General features: G+C 37.6%; 1 protein-coding gene across 1 annotated transcript in view; it reads left to right on the plus strand.

Moving 5' to 3' along the window:
- Positions 1–19,629, plus strand: part of WAPAL (wings apart-like homolog (Drosophila)) — a 66,207-nt gene extending 46,578 nt beyond the window's left edge. Inside the window, exons 8-18 of the mRNA XM_009084308.1 lie at positions 3,763–3,990; positions 9,066–9,177; positions 10,200–10,297; positions 11,808–11,884; positions 13,094–13,269; positions 13,585–13,700; positions 14,380–14,541; positions 15,773–15,980; positions 17,189–17,277; positions 18,301–18,396; positions 18,739–19,629. Of these exons, the coding sequence (XP_009082556.1) occupies positions 3,763–3,990; positions 9,066–9,177; positions 10,200–10,297; positions 11,808–11,884; positions 13,094–13,269; positions 13,585–13,700; positions 14,380–14,541; positions 15,773–15,980; positions 17,189–17,277; positions 18,301–18,396; positions 18,739–18,804 (1,428 nt within the window). The 3' untranslated portion in view covers positions 18,805–19,629. The remainder of the gene's footprint in view (positions 1–3,762; positions 3,991–9,065; positions 9,178–10,199; positions 10,298–11,807; positions 11,885–13,093; positions 13,270–13,584; positions 13,701–14,379; positions 14,542–15,772; positions 15,981–17,188; positions 17,278–18,300; positions 18,397–18,738) is intronic.
- Positions 19,630–23,003: the final 3,374 nt, after the last annotated feature.

Genomic DNA, 23,003 nt, shown 5'->3' on the forward strand with positions numbered 1-23,003 from the left:
TTCTTGGTGCAGGTTTTACAGTATTATGAAATTACTGATTTATCAAACTGCTCTTGATAAATGCTGAAATATATGCTCTAACTACTGACAGTATGTGCTTCAACATGATCTCTGTTTAAGCACTGTCTTTGTGTTACCCTTTCATTCACTAATTATGGCACTCAAATTTTAATTTGTTCAAAATTAATAGAAATTTCTGCACCGAATCTCAGAGCAAACTAAATCAAGAAGAATAAATCAAACTAAGCTTTGCATGTGTAACTCATATCCCCTTAAGATGAATAAGGACTGAAGAGAAAATGACACAAATATTTGGTTAATATTTTCTGAAAGGATTTTGGAGATGGGAAAACTGCCACAATGACATTGCTAATGGAAATGAATATGAGCATATACTGTATTTATTGTTCTGATACAATGGAATTGACTGAGGGGACTCAACATTTCCATAAGGAGTATAAAATAGCAGTTGCACATTGGCAGTTGGCGTTTCTTTCACCAGCAAGGAAAACAAAATAACCAGCTATCTTACTGAGCTGTGTCCAAAAATAGTCACATAAAAGTTACTTATTTCACCAAGTTTTTCTCATAGATTTATCTTTAAGATAAAGTTTTTAATGGACCGTGTCTTTTCAGTGATGCTCTGTAAATGTTTTGAAGTTCTATTAATTTTTAAAATTTAAACGGTATTTCCATTATAGCTGTCAGTAGTTAAGCACAGAAATGTGGTTTTTTACTGTCTTCAGCATGTGAATAACTTTTTAAAAAGTGCATTAAATGTAGTGCTGAACCCTAGAAAATAACCATCTGTTCCCACAAGCTGAAATATAAATAGAACAAGCAAGAGGAGACAAGGATGAGAGTGGGCGTAAACGGTCTGCCGTTTCTGGAGTGTGTGTGCAACTAGGATGTTTTCCTGAATTCTATACAAGTATGGAGTGCAAATCCATAGTTAGATATGCCATAAAATTTCTGTCTAGAACAAATTCTATTTATTTTACTTTTTTCTCCTCTCCACATTTATTTGGAAGCAGAATGTGTTTTAAGCATTAAATAGAATAGAATGAGATGGGGGAAGCTCCCCCCAAAAAACCACTCCTCTGCTGCAATCTATAAGGGTGGGATTTTGAGGGATCGATTGGATTCTTTGGTTGGTTTGTTTGTCTTCTTACGATACTGGTCAAAAATGAGTTGTACTAAGTGTTTTCCACTCACTCTCAGCACAGAATTCTGTGTATGGTAGGGCATGAGATTAGCTTTCAGGCTGTGTGGTTAATTTAACACTTACAGGAGATCAGAGCTAAATGCAGAGTTGTTTTATTCAAGATGAAACCAGCTTGCCTACAGGGACTAAGAGAAAGCAGTTTTAGAAAACCTTTTTCATTGATGTGAAGCTAAAGCCAGTTTGCTCCGTGTTACAAGACCATTCACATTTGAGGTCCAACATCACTATTTTCCTGTTGCACATCAGCATTTGGAGGCCTATTCTGTATGTGACAGGAACCTGTCTCTTGTTACACCAAGCCAGTCCACTCCTTTTTGCTTTTCCAACAGTCCTTCTGCAGCCTGAAACCTTCTGCATTATGTCTTGATCCCTTTTGATCACATTTAAGTATCTTAAAACCTGGGTGGCAGGTGTGACAGGAAGTGTTTGGGAGGGACAGCCGTTACTCTCTGCGTGATGGAACGGTGGTTGGGTTGAGAAGAAAGGAACCTGGCACAGGCAAGGGCTTGGTACAGAGGTTTACTAAATGAGTGTGATTGCCCTTATCAGACCTTGGAGTATCTGTAAAGCACTTCTGAGCAGTGATCTAAGAACAGTCTCTGACTTTTTTTGAAATGCCTAGATTTTGGCAACCCGGATTATAAATTCAGCAGTTTCCCTCTGTTAACTTCTGTATAGTTTCTAGTTGATAGAAGTTCCTTTGGGGGCTTAAGCACTTTTTAATTTTTTTTTTTAACCCAGAAACTCATGTAGATAATGCTGCTTGCTAGAAAATAGTTCTTCATAGGTGTTGCTTTATTAAGTCCCACGTTGGCTGAACCATGGTTAGCAGAGTAACCTTTGGTTTCTGTGGATTGCTTGTGCTCCTGTGTCCTGTTTAATCACTGCCATTCTGAAAGAACTGAGTCTTTTCCAGGAACCTGACATTTCTTACAGTATAAGGCAGCTGCAGGTAATTATAAATTAAAAAATTACAAGGCTTTTTGGAAAAAGTTAATAAAAATTAAGGGAAAACAATGTTTGCCCTGTCTGTGTAGACAAGTCACATAGATTGCTTTCTGTCTTGTATCTGGCAAGGCTGGAGCAGGGATAAAAGGCTGCAGTAATGATGTTCACAGCTAAGATTTTATTTTTTTTTAAGCAATCCTGTGTCTCAAGGTTGTATTCAAAGGAGATATAGATTTGGAAACTCCTGGTTCCTTCAGTAGTTCAAACGCATCTCTGGTAGTTGGTCAGATTAATGTCTTCATTCACCTGAGGATTTCCTTGACTCAGGCAGGAAGGAGTTTTAACGTAGCTTTTGATAGACTCTCAGCTGCCTAATCCTGTTTTGGAAATGCTGATAATGCTTAGTATGACCAGGTATGATTACTACTTGCTTCTAAAATAAACAGGGCAGCTAAGGATTGCTTTGTTGGTTGTCTGAACTCTAAACAAGATGTTAATCTGCTATGACACAGAAATTTCGCTCTTTCCTTTTGAGCTGTACCACACTCATACTGCAGAATTAGTTTGTTTCCATGTTTAATTTACCTTATAAAGAAACAATTGCAATGGGTGCATGCAGTGTAGACTCTCGAGAGCTGAGCTCAGTAGAACACACATCCACCCCCCAGCTCTCTTACCCTCCAGTCAAAAGTTTCTGAAAGTTCTGTGTCCAGCACAACTCAGTTCCCTGTGCACATTTCTCCTCTGTACCATAACATGGAGCTCAGTGCTCCCAGTGCAAGTGCTGTACTTGCCAGCACTAAGGATGGATAGGTTTGCTTTCTCTCTTCACTGTTTGTCCCTTCCTGACAGTCCACATCTGCTTTTGCTTTTCTGGATACTCATGAAGATGAAATTTAATTCCTTCATGAAGGAGCATTAAGTGTTCTTTAGCCAGTAAGAGGTCCCTCTACACCAATTCTGTGTAAGGTAGGGGTGGTTGAGATAGTCTGATTCATACTCTGGCTACTTGCAAAAGGCAGAATTCCCCTGAAAATAAACTGTGTTTGTGCTGGAATGGTTTGGCTCACCTATTGGCTGACAGACCTGTTTGGCAGAATTGGAATTTGTCACCAGGCCTGTCCCCATGCCCCCACTCCACAGACACTGTCCCCATGGTCTCTGTATTTTCTGTTCATCCCGTTGAACCAGAACGTTCACCTACGTTGCTGTGTACCCTGTGCTTTTTCACTTTGTTCCCTGCCATCTGTCTCTTGTGTAATGCAGTGTTACTGGAGTTACTGTTTCTTATTCTGTCTGCAGCACTGAGTCCTTCATAAGTAGAACCCCCTGCTTCTCCACTAAGATTTTTGTAAATGTATTGAGTGCTTTATATCTCATTTTCATTTGTTAGGAGAGTGCGTTAGTATCTTGCTAGAAGGAATCTATGTACAACAGTGAGTACTCATGTAAGTGCTGGTGTAGGTTGGGACTTGTCAGACATTTTCTTTCATAAATCTTCAGCTTGTTTAATAAAAATGGTACCAGGTCTGCCTAACAAGATTAGTAAAAACTAACTGTTTTTTTTTCCTTTCCTCTCCCAACCCAAGAATTTGTCCCTTTGTACAGCAGCTTTAATGTACATCCTGAGTAGAGATCGTTTGAACATGGATTTAGACAGAGCTAGTCTAGATCTGATGATACGGCTCTTGGAATTGGAACAAGATGCTTCTTCTGCCAAGCTGCTGAATGAAAAAGACATGAATAAAATTAAGGAAAAAATCCGAAGACTCTGTGAAACTGTTCACAACAAACATCTTGATCTTGAAAACATCACGGTGGGTAACATGCTTTTGTTGGAAAGCCTTGGCAGTAGTGGAATGCTTAATAAAATGGAATTTGTAAGCACCATCCTTAATTTCATATCCCCAGCAAAGGAGTTGTGTCCTTGATGTATGTATGACTGCACTGCAAGTATTTTCTTGTTTAAATTCAAAATTTCCTTTCTAAAAGGCTGTTAGTAGGATCAGGTTACAGCTGAAGAAGCTCTCTCCTTGAAGTAACACTTCAAATAACCATGTGTTCAAAGACCATGCTTAGATTATTTGACTCCATTTCTTTGCCTAAATTTTATATGTACTTGCATGTGCTTTCGCAAATAAATAGGGGGCTGTGCATAGGAGTAGAGGTATTGTGTGTTAAATTTGTGCAGGTTTTCTCATGGAAAAAGAATGAAATAAAATCTGTCCTATATAAACTGATTTTTCCCTGCTGCAAGTGTGGTGGCAGACATATTGATTGCCATACGTGTGGATGAATTTTTTTCCTTCCTTTCTCAAAAATACTTGTTTTCTATGGAAATACCTTCAGCTGCAACAGAGTGAGTTGTTTTCCTTTAAAATAAATTTGGCCATGGTTTGATGCTAGCATCAAGCTAGCTTGGAAAATAAAGGCTAAGTTGCAAGACTTTTTAAAAAAGTGTATTTTAAGACTTGAATGACAGATCGCCTAGGTGAGTCTTCATGAGTGGCAAAAACTAGTAATGTGTATTTGCCTTCACTGTATTTCAGTATAATGGGTGCTACTGTGATCCTGATTTTTTAGCATTTTGTAACACTCTCTTCAAGATTCTTACTAGGTTTTTGCTATTTTCTGTATAATAATTATACACAACAGGAGAAGCTTCTGATTTATTGTTTATGAAGCGAGCTTTTCAGGCTTTATCTCTGCAAGTAATGTTCCAGCTCCTGCCAGCAATCTGCAGTGAGGATTGTATTCCATATTTGGTTAGGCTAAAAGGCGCCATGCCTTGTTGGACTGGTGTTTTCTTTTATGGCTTTTGTGACTTTTTTGTCAGTTTAGGAAGCATTTGGTTTCGGGATTTTTTCCCCCAACTTCTAACTATGGAACAGATAGCTGAGTTGGTATGAAAATTCAATATTACATGGCATAGCAAGAGCTGCATTTCTGGTGAAGGAGGTAATATTGATGTCATCATTTTTAACATTGGTAATCAGTTTGTGGTGACAGTGGAGAATTGTTTCCAAGTTTCAGTCTTAGACTTGTTTCCTACAAATGTATAAAATGTGCAGGTAGGGGGCTCGTGTTAATTTTCTGGCCTTGGAAATCTGAAAAGGAAGAATGAGTTGGAGATTATATTTTCCACTTTCAGCTTGCTCTCTGAATTCACTTGATACAGTCTGAAAATACCAACACAGAATGAAATTTGTTCTCTAGGCGGTGATCAGCTATGAATTGGTATAATCCAAGTTTCATTTCAGTGCTGTTTTGGCACTGAAGGCAGCTCATGTAGCACACAAATTGTCAGTGCCAGGCTATCTCTTGCACTATAAAATGTAAGACAGCTCCCTTTATTAAGCATGGAACAGCTGGTACAGGTTCCTCATTGCTAAAGCATCCAGCCACAAAGACCACTGTCTCCTGCTTGAGCTTTTCTCATATTCATAATCTGATCTAGCCTGATGCTTTTTTTATGAACTGTAATTCTGTTCTTGTGTTTTCTTAGGCATGGGTTTTAAAGGGAGAGGATATATCAAAAGGCACTCTGTCTTGCAAGGGAGTTGTCCATGAGTAAAGAGTAATAATATCCTAGGCCATCAGTTTCAGCTGTTATTTGTGGATTTTTTTTTTTCTGAGGCAGCTTTATTTCGTAAAATTACGTTGAGCTGCTGTTGTAAATGCATTGAATACTGTAGCACCTCGCAGATGGAAACTGATTTCCTCCCAGCTGCACCATCTAGAAGCAGAGACTATATAGTGTTTAGAGAATATATGCAAGCCAAATGAGATGACTAGGTTCTCTACCAATTTAAGACAGTAGCAATGGTAAGTTGAGACAATAATGAACTTCACATGTAGAAGATCAAGCTGCTTTCACATAGATCTCTGTCATGAGATACAATGAGTAATCTGTGTTTTGTACCAGATGACAGGCAGAAAATACTAACAAAAATGCAGATCTTCTGGGGGTAAAGAAAAGTTCTGTGCTTTTTCAGACTGAGACATATCCACTGAGAAACAGGAAGACTGCAAGAGATGTTTATCTAATTCCAGTTTGTGCCTAAGTGGTTGCACCTTCATTTTTTTTTTTTGACTCTTACACAGATCACACAAAGATGATAATTACTGCCTATCTCATTCCAGAGACACTGTTTGTATGACTGTCTAGAAGTTAGGTTGGACTGAGAAACGTTAGAGTATTCAAACATGTATTCAAAGGGTTCTGTTTTCTAGACTGCTATAAATATTAAAAACATAAACCCAGAAACTGAAGAGGAGTTCTCTGTGGGTTGAATTTGCTCCAGGTTTTTTTGCTGGCTTAGAAGTAGATAAAACCTTGAAGAACTTAGCCTTCATGTTAGCAAATGGCCCTTGCCTGGCATTCAGCATAGCCCTCTGTAGCACATGCTTGCAGCTAGCTCCTCTCTATTGCATCATAACCAAAACCTTCACAAGTGACTTCTCTTTGCAGCTGGTGAAACAGGTTATTCTGGTTTTCACTTTCAGCATAGGCTGAAAGCTTAGGGGAACCAATGTTTGGTGGTTACAATTTTGTAGTAATTGACTTAAAAATTAGATATGAAGGATTACTTTCCTCAAAAGCAAAACAGTTATAAGGTTTCATTGCTTTTATTTTTTTTAAAAAAAGTTATGTTCTCATGCCAAGTAGTACAAATATCAGATTATATTCCTCTGGAGTTTTTGGAAGTCTTATTGCTCATTCACAGAAAACTAATCACCATATTTTAAGTATTGTGTGACCTTTGAGCTTTTGCGGTGGAGGGATTTAGGAAGTTAACTAAATCTTTTGTAACTGTTAAGATCTCTAGGAGAGATTTTTATCAGCTTCTATCAGTCAGGTTTAGGTTATGCATGGGTTCAGGTGTCCATGTTACTGTGTTTTCAAGTTCAGTCTGTAAAAGTGAGAGGAATCAGCTTCTAAGAGTTAGGGCTCTGTCAAGCTGCTTTCTTCAGGTTCTCTCCCCTCCTCCCTCAAAACGTGTTCTTCTTTGGTTTCTTCAGAAAGGAAGTTTTCCATCCATTGCTTAGTGGATGCAGAACTCTCTCTTTTAACATTACATTTTTAACTTACAGTTTTAAAAACTGTGAGGTTTTGGATCTTGTATCTCCCAGTGATGAGATGAGAATGCTCTGTAACCAAGTATGTTTAGTTTCCCTCCTTCGATGAGTAGGTGTTGGCAATTAAATAAAGTTAATAGGTTTTCTTACTCTGAAATAAAAACTGACTGTGGGTCATTAAGTGATGTTGCTGTAGAAGCTATAGCCACTGCAACCCAGTTTGGTGTGAGGGTACTGGTAGTACATGAGGTTACCAGCGTGGTCAGTCCCGTGGCATGGCGTCAGTTACCAAAGGAGACAAAAATCATCAGTCTTGACCCAGGTGGACAGACCACCTTTACTTAGCCTGGAAAGGGAGTGTGTATAACTGTGTGTGTTCAATAAGCAGTTACCAGTTTCCTGGGTGGTGGAACAGTCACAGTAGTCTTTGCAGCTTTGGCTTTGATTCCTCTGATGGGGAATTCAGATGGTGCTCAGTCATGGAAGAGTGTCCAACCTGTTGTAGAATTGCTGCTGCTTGTGCTCTCTTGACCCTCACAACATTTGGACCCAAGGGGATTCCATTTATACTGGAGAAATGCTGTTGCCAATTATATGCTCATTGGTGACAGTGACAGTGCAGGTAACTCTGCTTGACCAAGATTAATCTTCAACTTGCTTTCCAAATACTTGATATCCAAGGAGGAAAAGCAAGGAAAGCAGCTGAAGGTGTTGAGGGGAGGGCTCTTGCTAAGACAGTGGGGTGTTTGCTCAAGCCTGGTGAGTACTGTTGTTCCCAGGAGGTGCTGAGGTGTCCCAGAACATTCTGCACAGCTCAAAATAAGCACAGCCCTCCCTGAAGCACTACAAATCAAATGTGTCAGGGAGGGAAGGTAACTTGAGATTAGTTAAATTCACTTGGTTTTAATGAGATCTTACGGCTTCTTTGACCGTTCATTGTTGTTTTTATGTACTGTATATAAAATTATGAAGTGGCTTCTTTGACTGTTCATTGTTGTATTTATGTACTGTATATAAAATTATGAAGCTTATAATAGTTCAGGTTTGCCTGTGTATTTTCCAGGTGTTACAGATGTCTATACTAGTCACTTCTTTATAGATGTGAATTTATACTTATGCATATATTTTATTATGAACATTTACCTTTTATGAGAGGCCTTTAGAAAAACAAGTTATAGTCTTCACTTAATAAATGGGTGTTGGTTTTGGTTAAAGACATTTCAGATGATTATCTAAGACAATCACCTATAACCTCTTCAACTTCCATTTGCAGGGAGTGAATTTATCTTCGCTACTGTTGAATTTTTGTGTTGTTCTTCTTTAAAAAAAGTAAATCAGTAAATAGAGTAAAATTCTCTACAGTGTTTGAGTTGAACTGGTTTCTTCTGTGGGTTTAAAATTAAAAGTACAAAATACGTTGGAAGCAAATGTGTTCTACAAGCAGCAGAGCCAATATATCTGGGAGACAGAAGCAGTACTCACTATGTTTTTTTTCTTGGTTTTTTTCATGTCTGGTTGATTTGTCCATTTCTGTTCTCCACTTGTTTCTTTTGATAACAAGAGAAACAGATGAAAGGAGTCTGCTTAGCTTTTCTAAGCTATTAATAAAAGAAAATGTGAAACAGCTAAGTACTGTCATTTTTTAAAGATAATGCATATTTTTCAGTCTGTTCTTGCTCCCTCTGGTGGTTCTTCTGCTCAGAATCTCTACTTTTTTTTTATGACTTTTACATGCTGTGTATGTGTGTGGTTTGGTATATTGGCTACAGGTGCATATGGTGATTTCATTAATTCTGGATCCTCACTCTTTCAGACTGGGCATTTGGCAATGGAGACATTACTGTCTCTCACCTCAAAGCGAGCTGGGGACTGGTTTAAAGAAGAACTGCGACTTCTGGGTGGTCTGGATCATATTGTAGATAAAGGTATACTGAAAATGCTGCTTTGACAGTGTGAAAAAGTAGTGAATTGTAATAAGATGTTTGCTTTTCATAACGTTCATTTCCTGTGGTTAAAAATAGAAACACTGTGTATTTTTCTTAGCAGTATTAAAAATACACAATTCAATATCAAGTTACTGAGAAATATTAGTGGCTTTAATCTGTTGCAAGTGGGATTGAAAGTAGTTTATGTTAAACAGAATGTGTATAGTGTTGCATGTAATGTGTGAGATTAAAAATGACTTAAGCTTAGAAACAGTTCAGATTACTATGCTACATATCTGTAGAGCACAGAAATACAGCACATTTATTCTAGAGTAGGATCTCCTTTACAGTTATCCAGAGTTATTTTTAGACCAGATATTTTTAAAGGAAATATCCCATAGGAAGTAAGCCCTTCAAAGAAATGGTGGGGGTTTGGGTGGTTTTGGGTTTATTTTTCGAAGATATGTCTCTGTTAATTATTTTGGATCAGCATCTCACAGGTGGGAAAAGGAACATGTCTAAAATGAATTCTTGAGCTGAATAAGGCTTGGTCTTAAGTAATTAGAGGGATGGACCAAGGATTGGAGAGATGAAAGTGTTCAGTTGGCACATGGTTTCAGGTTCTGGTTTCAGACTTGCACAGTGTGGGCAGTGTGTGCTTGCTGTATCTCTCTTCTCTTCTACACTCTACTGCAAAGCAGTCTGTTACAGTTAAGGAACATAGTCGTGCTGTACAATCTCTTCCTTGTCAGGAGAAAATAAAATAGATGCTTAGGTAATTTGTAGCAACAATCACAAACTTGTAAAACCAAAATTGTAAGGTTGTTTTTTTTTCCCTTTACTTAAAGAAATGAAACATTTTGGAATGCTGATCATGTCTTCATGATTATTTCCTAGTATTAGAAGTGTGTGAAGTGTAAAACAAGGTTGATAGCAGCTCTCTGATTAGCTAGTCAGTTGGTGCACTTGGCTTTTGAGGTCCTCTTTCTGATAGTGGAAAACAACTTCTTTTTTATGTTTAGTTAAGGAATGTGTGGATCACCTAAGCAGCGATGAAAATGAAGAGAAGTTGGTTGCTTCGTTATGGGGTGCGGAAAGATGTTTACGGGTCTTAGAAAGTGTGAGTATGAGCAGACCTTTGCAGTGTCACATTCCTTCAATGCATATAACACTATAATGTTTATTATTTTTTATAGACTTTACTAATTTTCTGATGTCTATCAGTGTTTCTGGAATGTTTGGAAATCTGTTTTCTTGTATATATGTACCACATTCCTAGTTTATTTTTGGCAAGAGTAACTAAATGTAACGTGATGCTTTTCCTTACGTTCCTACAAAAAGCTGCTGTTTATGGATGTTGTTTTCAAGGCATGAGTTTCTCTCTCTAGTGTGTGTCTAGTAATAGCTGATCCATTATAGAAATGGTATTTTCTTAGAAGCAATAAATTGATGTATGTTTTAAGAATTGCTGCTTTGAAACATCAGCTGGCTAAGTGCTGAAAGGCAAACTGGTTGTGTCATCAGTTGAGTGTGTAAATGGAGGTGGTAAATATTTCTTTGAGAAGTTTGAACAGAATCAAAACACATGGTACCCTTGTAGAGCTCAGCTGACAGGAATAGTGTGCCTGTGCTTCTCTACAGTGCCTTGTTGGGCTGAGTTTTGTGTTTGTTAGTGTTGTTTTCTGTTGGGATACCATAAGCAAGCACAAGTGTTGTGATGTTTCAGCAACACATCTGCACTCATCAGAAAGCAACATTTGGCTTCAGAGTACAGATCAGTGCATCTCACTGAACACCTTTATCCAAGTTAAGATGGCAAATAGCTACAGTGGTGATTTTTTTTTTCTTCACCGAAATAGGACAGACTCAAAGTGTAAAAACAAGGCAAAAACTGAGAAAGATAAACAATTGTTGAAACATGTCTACTTAAAAATCCTGTTTACCTGCCTTCTCAACAGCGAGAGAAAAATTTTCAGATCCATTTTCTGCTTTTATATTCGATAAATGGAATCACCAAGCAACAGCAGAAGAGCCTTGTTCAGTGTTAGAATATGCTAATTTAAACTTATGAGTGGTTTGTGGTGTAGTAAAATCTTTAGAAATTTGGGAGAGATGACAAAAATCAAAGCACACCAAATCATGTAAGTCTAAGAGAACTTTAATTGTTTCTGAAAATTGATTCCAATTTTCAGTCAAGGGAATCAAGGAAAAACTTGGGTGTTATAGATAGATGCATAATAAGCTCTCAGAAGTGGATTTGATGTCAGGTTCTAAAAATAATATCACATATATGATTGTGTTCTGTGTTACATTTATACACACACTTGGGATACTGTAGTCCCAGGATGTGGATTCATGATTCTGCTCTGGCAAAACTTTGTGCCTTGTGGTTTCTGTACTTACTGTATCTGGGAAGACAGTTTTATCTTGTGCCACAATTTTGTATGATTAATTACTTAAAGATGAAAACTCCAAGGAAATACAGTACAATGAGAAGTTAAAGTTTATACTAGGTAATAACCAGCAAATGTGGAACTGAATCAAGTGGGGTAGTAGTGAAAGGGAATGCTTCTCTTTGAGGGGATTAAACCCTACTATTTTTAATATTACTTTTTTCCTTCTCTTTTTAGGTAACTGTGCATAATCCAGAAAACCAGAGCTATCTGATAGCATACAAAGACTCACAACTCATAGTCTCCTCAGCTAAGTAAGTTGTCAAATAAAAAGACAATTTTGCACAACACTTCACATGAAGGGGAAGAAAAGTAATAAATGGTTACACCAGAAGATTCTAGGGGGGAATAACTCCACAATTTCCATGGCTGCGTTTCATTAAGTAATGCTAAAGTTAATTTAGGCCTGGGTATGGGCAAGTACCTGAGTGCTACTAATGTGTAGTGCTGCTGGGTTTGGTTCTATAAAAGCTGCAAGCTGTGGATTCAGCTCCTGTACTGAGTTAGTAGGAACACAGAAGAGGGCAGTTGTGAAGCTACATTTATTTATGGTGTTTTCATTATGCTTAAGTGTTTAGTGAAGTGGAGCATAACAGAATTGGTAGTGTAACTAAGAATTAAAAGAGTGAAATTCTGCTCTCAGCTGTTCTCCCTGGCAGAGATTCTTGTACAAACACCTCTAACCCATTTATCAATCTGGGTGAGGTCTCAGTTGGCTGGCAGAGACTGTACTCCTCTGGTATTACTCGTCATAGGAGAACAAATGAAGCCAGAAGTTTGACTCTGCAGACCTCATTGGAAACATAATTTCTTAGTTATAGGTTAGATATTTGGAGTATTGCTTAAATTAAAATAAAACAACCAGAGTTTAATATGCTATTTAGACCATTACATTATTTTGACATTTCTAGTTTTGTTTGTAACTGAAATCAGTGTGGTGGTTTAACATGAAACTAATATAGAGTCATTCCTGTGGTCCAGTGTTATGAGATTAAGGTTTTATTGCTAGGAAGTCATGTGTCATTTCATACAAAGTGAAAGTAGCTCTGGGAAGAGAACAAGAGAACATTTAGATAACACTGTCAGAATCTTGTTGTGCCTTGTTGGGCAGAGGGTATGAAAGGCTGGGTTTGTAGAGAGAGGAGCTATCTTTTGTAAGACCACGTGATGAAGCTGGAAAGGAAAATTAACTTTTGCTCTTGAAATAATCAAGCTGATAAAGCTCTAAACCACAAAGCTTTCCTGGTTTTTGTTTTCATAATTTCAGTTGAGCTTATAAAAGATTTTAGAGGTGATAAGTTTATTATCTCTCCCTACAGTATGGGCATCTGCACATCAGAAAGAATTCTGCATAAGCTCTGTGTTTGAGGGATTTTTTTTTTCTTTTCTTCTTGTGAAACAAGTAAAGGTAGAATGTTCTCTATGTTGTGAAGATAATTTTGTTCTGCATCTTTTCTCTGCAGAGCACTGCAGCATTGTGAGGAGTTAATCCAGCGATATAATCGTGCTGAAGACAGTATCTGTTTACCAGACAATAAACCTCTGCCTCACCAGAATGTAACTAACCATGTGGGTAAAGCAGTGGAAGACTGTATGAGGGCCATCATTGGGGTCTTGCTCAACCTGACAAATGATAATGGTAAAGCAACAACATTTTTACATGTTCTTTGTGGTAAAATCTCAAATAAAATATTAATTTAAACATTTTTCTAATACTCGTTTTTTCCATGTACAATGCAGTAAAGCAGTTATATATGGTACTTGCTTGCTTCCAGCAATCAGTAATTTGCCTTTGCATGCTGGACAAGTAATTGCCAGTATGAAGAGTTCAGATGAGGGTTTGGGCCAAGAGAGGCTGGTCTGGCCTTAGGGTCAAAAGGTTTTTATCAGTCTGCTTACTGTTATGGACATGAGTATTTTCAAAATTGAACCTCGGAACTCTCTTTTTTTACAGAATGGGGTAGTACAAAGACAGGTGAACAAGATGGTCTGATAGGCACAGCGATGAATTGTGTGCTTCAGGTTCCAAAGTTCCTACCTCAAGAACAGAGATTCGACATTCGGGTGCTGGTAAGCTGTTGTTTTTATTACATTGACAAAACATGGTTTGCCCCCTTCGTGTGCATCAAACTACTCTGGTTCACATTAAGCAACAGTTTCCTCTGCAGTTTTCATTGACCATATATATGAGGTACTTAAAGTTTTTCTAAGGATTTGGTGCGTTTGAGCTTTTATTTCCTATGTTCGGTGAGAAAAAGTGCACTGCCTTATGAAGAAAGATTTAACTAAATAAGTTTGTGAATTACTAATTTTCAAACATCTTTTCGACTTTAGAAATGTGATTGATGTTGTTACTTTGTCAAATTTACCTTAGCTCATGTGGAATGGGTCTGTGTGGCTTAAACAGCAACACCAAAGTTGTGTATGTGAAGGATCTCTTAGGAACATAGGCTGAAGTTTATATCTGAGTCCCTAACCTGTAAATGAATTCTCAGCTCCAAAAGTGTTTTCATGTTCAGAATTGGGAAAACAGAGATTCCTGCACAGAAGTTCTCATACACAGGGATCTCTGTTTTGCCTTGCATTTCTTTAAATCCTGATCCCCCTGTCTGTCAAATTGTTTGATAAAGGTGTGTTAGTAAGTCATGTATCCTTAAAAGGATAAGACATTTATCTGGGTAGACAGTTTTTGCTAAATTGTCCTTTTTTAATGTGTGTAATCCTTTCTTTGACTCTCCAATTCTTGCAGGGATTGGGTCTGTTGATCAATCTAGTAGAATACAGTGCTCGAAACAGGCACTGTCTTGTCAATATGGAAACATCTTGTTCTTTTGACTCCTTGTGTACGGGCGAAGGCGATGACAGCCTGAAGATAACTGGACAGATTGATGCTGTTCAGGCTTTAGTGCAGGTAAAAATGCTTGTCCTGTGATAGTTACCATTTCTCATTATCAGACTGGCAAGGGGGAAGGGAGAACTCAGCAACGAAGATGTCAGAATTTTATTCTGTTGAGCATTTGGAGTAATGCAGCATAGTGGGGGAAGGGAGGTGCTGCTCCCAGTTTGGACTTTAGCATTACTTTTCATTACAGGAACAGCTTTCGTGGTCCAGGACAGTGGTATCATTATTACAGACATCCAAAAGCTGCTCTCATGCTCCATAAAGCTTTTTTGTTCCTATACAATTTATTTTGACTTTTATTGTTCCTAAATTGTTTACTTCAGCTTTTGTTTTAAACAAGCTGTAAAATTGTCAGCTACTTTTCTCTTACATATGTTGCTTCCATGGAATTTTTTTTCAAGTACTGTAATTTTGGGAGTTTGCAACTTTTAATTAAAAAATAGTATCATTCTGTATAAGAGCAGTAAAATACATATGTAATTGTTATGGATATGAAACAGCATCCTTAAATATTGTATTGACTATCTTGTTAAAAAAAAGAAATGTGCCGATAATTCTGGTGAATAAGTTCTAGCATGCAAACTAAAATTTAAAAATGAAAGTAAATTACAGACTTTTCATTTCAATGGAGTTAATTCTGTGGATGCTTTTAGTAGTTCTTCTGTTTAACTGTCCAGCAGCAGACAGAAAAAGTGAGCAATAAAATTAATAATACTAAATATCTCAATTTGGCAAAGCAGTATTTCAAACTGGTGTTGTATGGTCTGGGAAATAATTCAGAAGGTGTAAGTGGACAGTATGAAATGATTGATTCCTTCACATTCTTAAGTCATTTTAAATTACACCTTCATATTTTTGCATTTTATATATCAAGGGAAAAGCCAAGGAAGCCAAGAGGGAATAGCTGGCATGAAAATTGGTAGAGAACAAAAACAGACAGGAAATTACAGCAACTTCTGTTCTTCAAGCCTTGTCTCAAAGAAAATGATTAAAAAATTAGGATGCCCAAGAGGAGCCTGGTAACTAGTTCAGTACTGGAGAGGGAGGTCTGGCTGTAGAGCACAGCACTAGTGTTGTGGCAAATTATATTTTCTTTTGAAAGAGAAAAGGCTATTATTAAGAAAAGTGTTGAAGACTTAACTGTATTTAAGGGGTGAATGGAAATAAACTTTCAAGTATTAATTCAACGTGACCAGGGTTTAATTTGTAATAGAAATTCTCTTGAAATTTTTCCCATTAGCTGTTTCTGGAGTGTGAGCGAGCGGCACAGCTGGCTGAGAGCCAGACAGACGAGTTGATTAAAGAAGCTCCTACTGCTCAGCATGATAAGAGTGGGGAATGGCAGGAGACAAGTGGGGAGATCCAGTGGGTCTCCACAGAGAAGTCAGATAGTACTGAAGAGAAGGATAAGAAGGAAGAAGATGATGAGGAACTTGATCTTAATAAAGGTATGTTGTCTAGCTGTGATGAGCTCTGAAAAGGCAAAACAGTGTGTGATTGCAGAAAGTCCCACCTTGTCCTCTGCTTCCTATCTACATACAGTCTCTTAGGTTGAGATTTCCTCAGCATATCCCCAGGTGAAACTGCTACAGACAACAAGTAGGAGCAGTCCAGAGCTGAAGCATAAGAAGTGGAAGAAGTTATGCTACTTTTAATCTTTTTAATAGTACATGTTATCAGTTTCTTTAGAAAAATAACCAAAACTTTTTAGGGACATCCTGTGTAAGAAATCCTCTGTAAGGGGTGGCTTTTAGTCCTTTATCTTGTTTTTTGAAGCAGTCCTTGAATGTTACCTGCCTTAATTTTGTTTCCCAGAGTTCTTGTTTCAAGCTGCTTCCAAGGGTTGGAGTTTTTTTCCCCTCCTCTCCCTAGCATGTGTGCCTCTTCTGTCCCCATCTTCTGTGTATCTGTCTTAATCACTCCATCAGTGTGGAGTGAGAAGACAGACACACTGTCACTATCAGTCCTATCTCAGGTACCTGTGTAATGCCTTGATGTGCTGCATCTTTGGTAGTTTGTTCTGGGAATTTGAGTTTCTCTAAGCTGTAATTTGTCTCTGGAAAATGTATCTGGTCTGAAACATCAGTATTCCTTGTATAATCTTCTAATAGTAGGTGCAGTGTATTACTTCTAATAGTGTTTTAGACTTCTGTTAGTAGATGTGGTATATTACTTTCTCCAACCTTGCTTTTTATCCTTCCTCCCTTTTGTAGCTCCATCAACTGGTGTCTGCACCTATTGTTAGTTTGCCCAAAAATGCTGAGTCACCAGCAAAAAAAAAAAAAGCTGTATCTGTTATCCTTAACACAATAAACTGCTTTGGGTGAAAGTCTTACAGGCCTGTGGTATGACATGAAATATTCACACTGGTAATTTGGTCTTTTAAGCATACAGTTTGCACATGGAAATGGCAAACAATAAAATACCACCCAGCAGAATGAGTCGAAAGAGAATGAACACTTTTTCTCATCAAGAATGTGCTGCTGAGTCAGTAAGCCTGGTGTTTCCTGACTCCTGCTCTGAAATCTCAGCCCAAAAGCTCATTTTGTTTGAGGAAAAAGAATTCTGAAAAGTGATAATGCAAGATTGTATTTGAAGTAGTAAAAGATAGCAGCTGCTTAGAGAATGCAATACACTCGGTTGTCTCTTTTTACAGCTCTTCAGCATGCTGGCAAGCACATGGAAGACTGCATTGTGGCCTCATACACAGCATTGCTTCTAGGCTGTCTCTGCCAGGAGAGTCCAGTAAGGGAATAAGTCAATAACTTGCTTTTATATCCAATACAATTTGTAGTGAAGTAATCATTTGCAGTATTGAAGGGGGTTTATAAATTAGGCTCTGCTGTGAGCCAGTGCATTGATGAAGCTGATGTGTATGTGAAAAGTTGCCAGTGGTATTTCATCCAAAACAAATTTTCTGAACGTCAGTGTGTTTATCAAAACCAGTTGGAATTGAGTATTTAACCTCTTTCACCTCTCTCCCCTTACTGCAGCCAGCAAATGAACTTATTTTGGAAAGGCAAAGGGAAATTGCCTGGCCTGTTCTTTCTCAGTGGTTTTAATAAGCAAGTTACCATCAGACCTGTTTATTCTGCTTTATTTTCTCCTCCATTGAAATTGCATTAAATTGTGTGTGTCCAGATTAGTTCAAGATAATTTGCCTTAGATTGGAAATACATAATACAAAGCTGAAGTTAAAAATGCAGAACTCTAATGGCTGAGAACTTAGTCTCCTGTCAAGTATAGCTCAAATGAAAATGCAATTCAGGCCTGCCTTCAGGCTTGTCTGAAGTTAGTGTGGTGGCAGAAATGGTCTTTGAGGTGCTGTTCTGTGCCTTTTGCATGATGTGTGTCCATTCAGTTTTAGTGACGCTGACAATACGTTCAGCAATTCTCAACCCTTAACAGTTACAAAAGGAGAATCTGTCCATGTCAGGGGAGTGATCTGCTGGGGTTTTGAGAGCTTGGTAATCTTGTAGGTCCTGGGGAGGTCTGATAGTCCTTTATTTATTTATTTTAATTTTTGAAAGGATAAAACCCAACCAACCAACAACAAAAATTATTTTAGCGATTGTTGTTTTCTAGAAACACAAGCACCATAAACATAGGAATATTGCTAAAGAGACACTTAACTCACAAAGATGACAGCAAAAGCCATCTCAATAATGCTATGAATATACTTGTCTTACTGCATCTCACATGCAAAATAATATAGCTCTGTGTCAGAAAAATATTTCCCAAATGAAAACCAATTGTTTTATTTCTTAGATCAATGTGACTACTGTGAGGGAGTACTTACCTGAAGGAGACTTCTCCATAATGACTGAAATGCTCAAAAAATTTCTCAGTTTTATGAACCTTACTGTAAGTAATGTGTATCTTAAACTGATGTATGTATGTAGATATTTTGTAATGGTGTTTTCTGTTAATATGTCATGCATTTTTAGAAGCATTAACATTGTTCAGTTTGTGTTTTCATAAGAGAATGTTTAAATACTGAAAACCCATTTGTCTGTTGTAATTTTGTCTGTCCTGTTATTGTGATTGGTCAGAAAAATACTTGTGAATCATCTGCCTGAACCTAGTTGCTTTTACTGATATGTAATCGTAAATACTACAGTTCTGAAATTGGAATAGCTCTCAAATATTTGAACAAGGTGCTACAAATGCTTATTTGTTACTTCTCTTTTCTGTTCTATTTTGCAGTGTGCTGTTGGAACAACAGGCCAGAAATCTATCTCTAGGGTGATTGAATACTTGGAACACTGCTAGATACTTAACTTCCGCTGCAGGCACTCTAATGCTGGAGCTACCCTTAGACAAAAGAAGAAATCCTTGAAGGATATACCAAGAGCATTCATCTGTGTCATTCGTGTTCGGATTTTTAAGGCTACCTGGTCCCTTAACCATGCATTCAGCATTTTCTAAAAGACAGTTACTACATCAATCTGCAACTATCAAAAATGAGGGGAAAAAGGTTCTGAGGAAAGTCAATAAAGAAACCAATGCTGTTCATAATGCAGTGCAGTATTTAAATATTTTTGGCAGGGTTTACCCTCCCTATCTTTTTTTTTCTTGCTTTGTTCGTGACAAGTTTCAAGGGGGAAAACTTGCTGCTGATAGTGCAACTGCTGTTTACTGTTGAGCCACTGTTTCATGCCAGCCAGGTGCAAAGGCAGTTTAGCTACTGAGGTATCAAACAAATGTTCTAATAAAGTTCTGGACAGCAGCACCACTCCTATTTGACTTTAATTTGCTCTTGCTTTTTTATTACTAGATGATTCCAAAATCATAAAATACGAATTTTTAAATACTTTTGTGATTTTAACTACTGTCTATATTTAAAATTTGTTGGAATCCAAAGAGGCAAGGATTGGATAGTTTATTTTTTTATACTGTTTTGATTGAAATTAGGTTGTCGAACTACTTCAGTCTAAAACTACCATGGCCCATGTACTGTAAACTGCTAGACCATAACACTTTGTAGTTCCAAGAAGCATGCAGACCCATAAACACACAAAGCCATTTGAGGGTATGGTATCCACAAAAGAAAGAGTAACTATAAAAAGTTGTGCCCTGTTTAAAAAGCAAATGAAAAAAATAAGTAAATAAAAATAAGAATAATTTTAAAAAATACTCAATCCCAGGGTAGTTTACACTTTTAATAAGCAAAAACTTTGAAATGTTTTAATTTATTTCAAGGAAGAACTCAAGGTGTATTTTATAATGTTCAATACAAGGAATTTGGATGCTTTAGGGGGAAGAATCTTAAAGAAGCTAAAACACCAATGGGGATTAATGTTTCCAGCTGACATAATCTTTCTATTTCATTCTTCTGTAGTATGGCAGAGTTTAAATGCATACAACACAAAGCCTTAAATTGCTGATATAGCTAAGATTTTGTTCAGTCTGAGGTCTAGTTCACAGCAAAGCATTGTGTTTGAAGACTTAAGTGGAACAGAGAATCCCAGAAAATACATGACTTTTTTTAACAATTTTTTTCTTGCACTCACTATTCAGACCAACAGAATTGGTAATTATTTTTATTAAGGTGGTCTTGAATATTTGCAGACTGTTCTGAGATCTGCTTCGTTGACATTTTTAAATACCTGTATAGGTAGTTACATCATGTTACTCCATTGAATTTGTAAAACTTGAAGCCATAAAAATATTAGTTCTATGTATAATGAGGGGGAAATAACAGGAAATCTAACCTGCTTTTAGATCTTGTGTTATCTCCATGTATAAAGTTAAGAACTCGTGCTTTTGTATCAGTGCCAGCTGTAAATTTTTTACATACAGTGGCTGCCTTCTATGTCTTCCTATTTTTGATAATGCAGATTGTTGGGAATTCTGTAAGGAAGTAACTGATTAGCGGCAAAAATCTTACGTTGGTCATTTTTGCGTTTTCTCTCATCACCTTCTCTAAAACTTAGCATATCAGTGTAACTTAGAAAAGTTTTTGAGGTTGTATTCCCCTTTGTTTATAAAAACCAAAACAGTGGTGAGAGAGAGGGAGAAGCTCTATGTAAATGATCTACATCAGGAGGAAATTATGAAATATTTGGCCCATCTAGTTTATGATTTTAGAGATTTTCACATATATTGGGACTTCAAATTGATGATGTAGTTTTCTGTGGAGAGAAGAGAAAATACAAATGTGATGATGGGGGAAAGCAGGGACAACTACCTTTCTTTGTTACACTGGTAATTGTTTGGGAATTGATTTACCTCAGTGTTTAACAGTTTTTTTAAATGTAACTAATTGTCAAGCACTGACAAATGCAGATTTTTTTTTGAGGGTGGGGGGAGAAATCACCCTATGAACTGCAGTGCATTTTTGTGTGTTAGACCCTCAAATAACTCTGCATTAAAGGGTACTTGAGGCCAACTTGCAAATTAAAGTTTTAAAGTAACTTTTTTTCCACTGTAAATACTTGTGTAAATACTCTCAATTGGAAATTAGAACAGTAGAGTACTTTTCTGAATCCAATCCTATTTTTATTTTATACAGTATTTCTCAGCTGTGATCTTTGAAGCAAAAGCCAACGGCAGGAAAAATAGTTTGTACCAGTTTCATGAAGTATGTCTTTGGGTTTTTGTAAATAATTTTAACTCAAATAAAATTGCTACTTTCAATACATATCTTGTCTTTTAACATGCAATAAAACACTCCTCTGAGTGATTGCAGAAAGAAGGCAGTGTCAGGTAAATTGCTAAAAGGAAAGAAAAAAAAAAAAACAGAGGAGGAAAATACTAATAGTGGAGCATCTTGAAGGTAGTGCTTTGTTTTTCACCTGTGTGTTGGGACAACAAAATTCGGTGCCTGGACCTGAGGCTGTGGTCAGTCAAACCAGCCAAGCCTGGAAATTTTCTGGAGATGATGATGTACTCTGTCTCTTAATGTATTTTGGAGATCTCAACACAAGTTGCCATTGACCTTTCAGTAACAACTCTGAAGAGATGTAGTCAGAGTAACAGAACTGTGGTAGAGCATAGGGGAAATGGGGCATTTCTTCTTGTGGTTATACTTCCCAGAGCACGGGGGATGCTAATGGCTTCTTTCTTCAGTGAAAAATGAGGAAATTACCACGAGCATTGCTCTGTTTCTTGATTAATATGAACGATGCTTTAATTTCAGGATTGATTTTTTTTTTTTTTTTCCCCTGGATTTTTCCTTAATTGGTACAAGTAGATACGGGTACAATATGCAATAATTCATGAGCTGTAAAGTGAGTTGAATGTGATGTGTCATCTTGTTGCCACTTTAACAAGCATCAGCATAATGTAACTTTTCCTGTGCTGTAAAGGAACATGGCTCGAGTTTGAAACATGGAACAGTATGCTGTTAGTATGTGGCACTGTAAGGGGCAAATGCAGCTTTATGTAAGCAGATGTTTTAAAAAAAAAAAAAAAAATTCCACTAAAAGTATTTCCTCTTGCTTATTTTGTCGGCAGTTAGGTAACGGAAGCATTGTGTGTGTATGCTTTGGGATGACATCAGCATTTCCAGATGAACAGGATGATTGTGAGGCTTCTAGGGAAGATTTGGGAGTCATAGCCTTTCACATAAATTATTTCCCTTTCAGACTCTTTTGCAGTGCTTGATTTGCGTAACAGCAAAGTGTCTTGGCACGATGCCTACAGCGCTGACTGATCTGCAGCGTGACACAGGAGCAGGTAGTAGTGCTGAGGAGGATTTCTCGTGCTGGCCTAATGGAGTGGGTTTTGTGCTGTCAGCAGATTGAGTCTCTGAGCAGAAGGCTGGAGGGAGTCACAGAGCTCTAAAAGCCCTGAGCATGCAGCTGAAATTGTGTGGTTCTGCTAGGGGACCAAGTAGTGCTGCATGGCCACCTGTGGGTGAGATGGCAGTGGGGATTCTCACACTGGCTCTAGGCTGTCACATTATTTAGATTTTTCTGTAAAAGGATAATCTAACAGGATTTCTTGCTTTTAACCGTGGTTTGGGCTCAAGTACCTCACTGAAAGATGATTTTTGGTGTCACTAGTGAGCATTCTGTCTTTCCTCACTTTCCCTTTATAGACATCAATGATCCCCCCTAGGAGTAGGAAGAAATCAAGACCATACTTGGTTAGCTGGGGGTAGTACCAGGCAAGCCCTCATGGCTTTTTTCAGTCAAGTTTCTTTTCATGAATGTCTTAATTTCCTTGTTTAAAGGTCACAGAAACCAAAAAGGTATACTTGAGTTCAAAAGATAAAGAGGACTTAGGTAGCTGCCATTCTTCTGCATCAAGCTCTTTATGAGATGGCCTGTTAATTAGGCTTTTGAAGATAATGAGATGGGAATTTGCCCTGAATTCTGCCAGCCAAGTGTTTGCAAAACCAGGTGAATGTAGTTCTTGCTGCTGCTGCTTTTCTTCCTCTGTGAAATATGTTAATTTGTCTTTGGGTAAAGGACACTACTGGATTCTTTTAGCTATGTGCAACAAAAGCCTTTCATACATATTCC

Source organism: Acanthisitta chloris, unplaced genomic scaffold (genome assembly GCF_000695815.1).
Source record: "Acanthisitta chloris isolate BGI_N310 unplaced genomic scaffold, ASM69581v1 scaffold6911, whole genome shotgun sequence".
NCBI lineage: Eukaryota > Metazoa > Chordata > Aves > Passeriformes > Acanthisittidae > Acanthisitta > Acanthisitta chloris.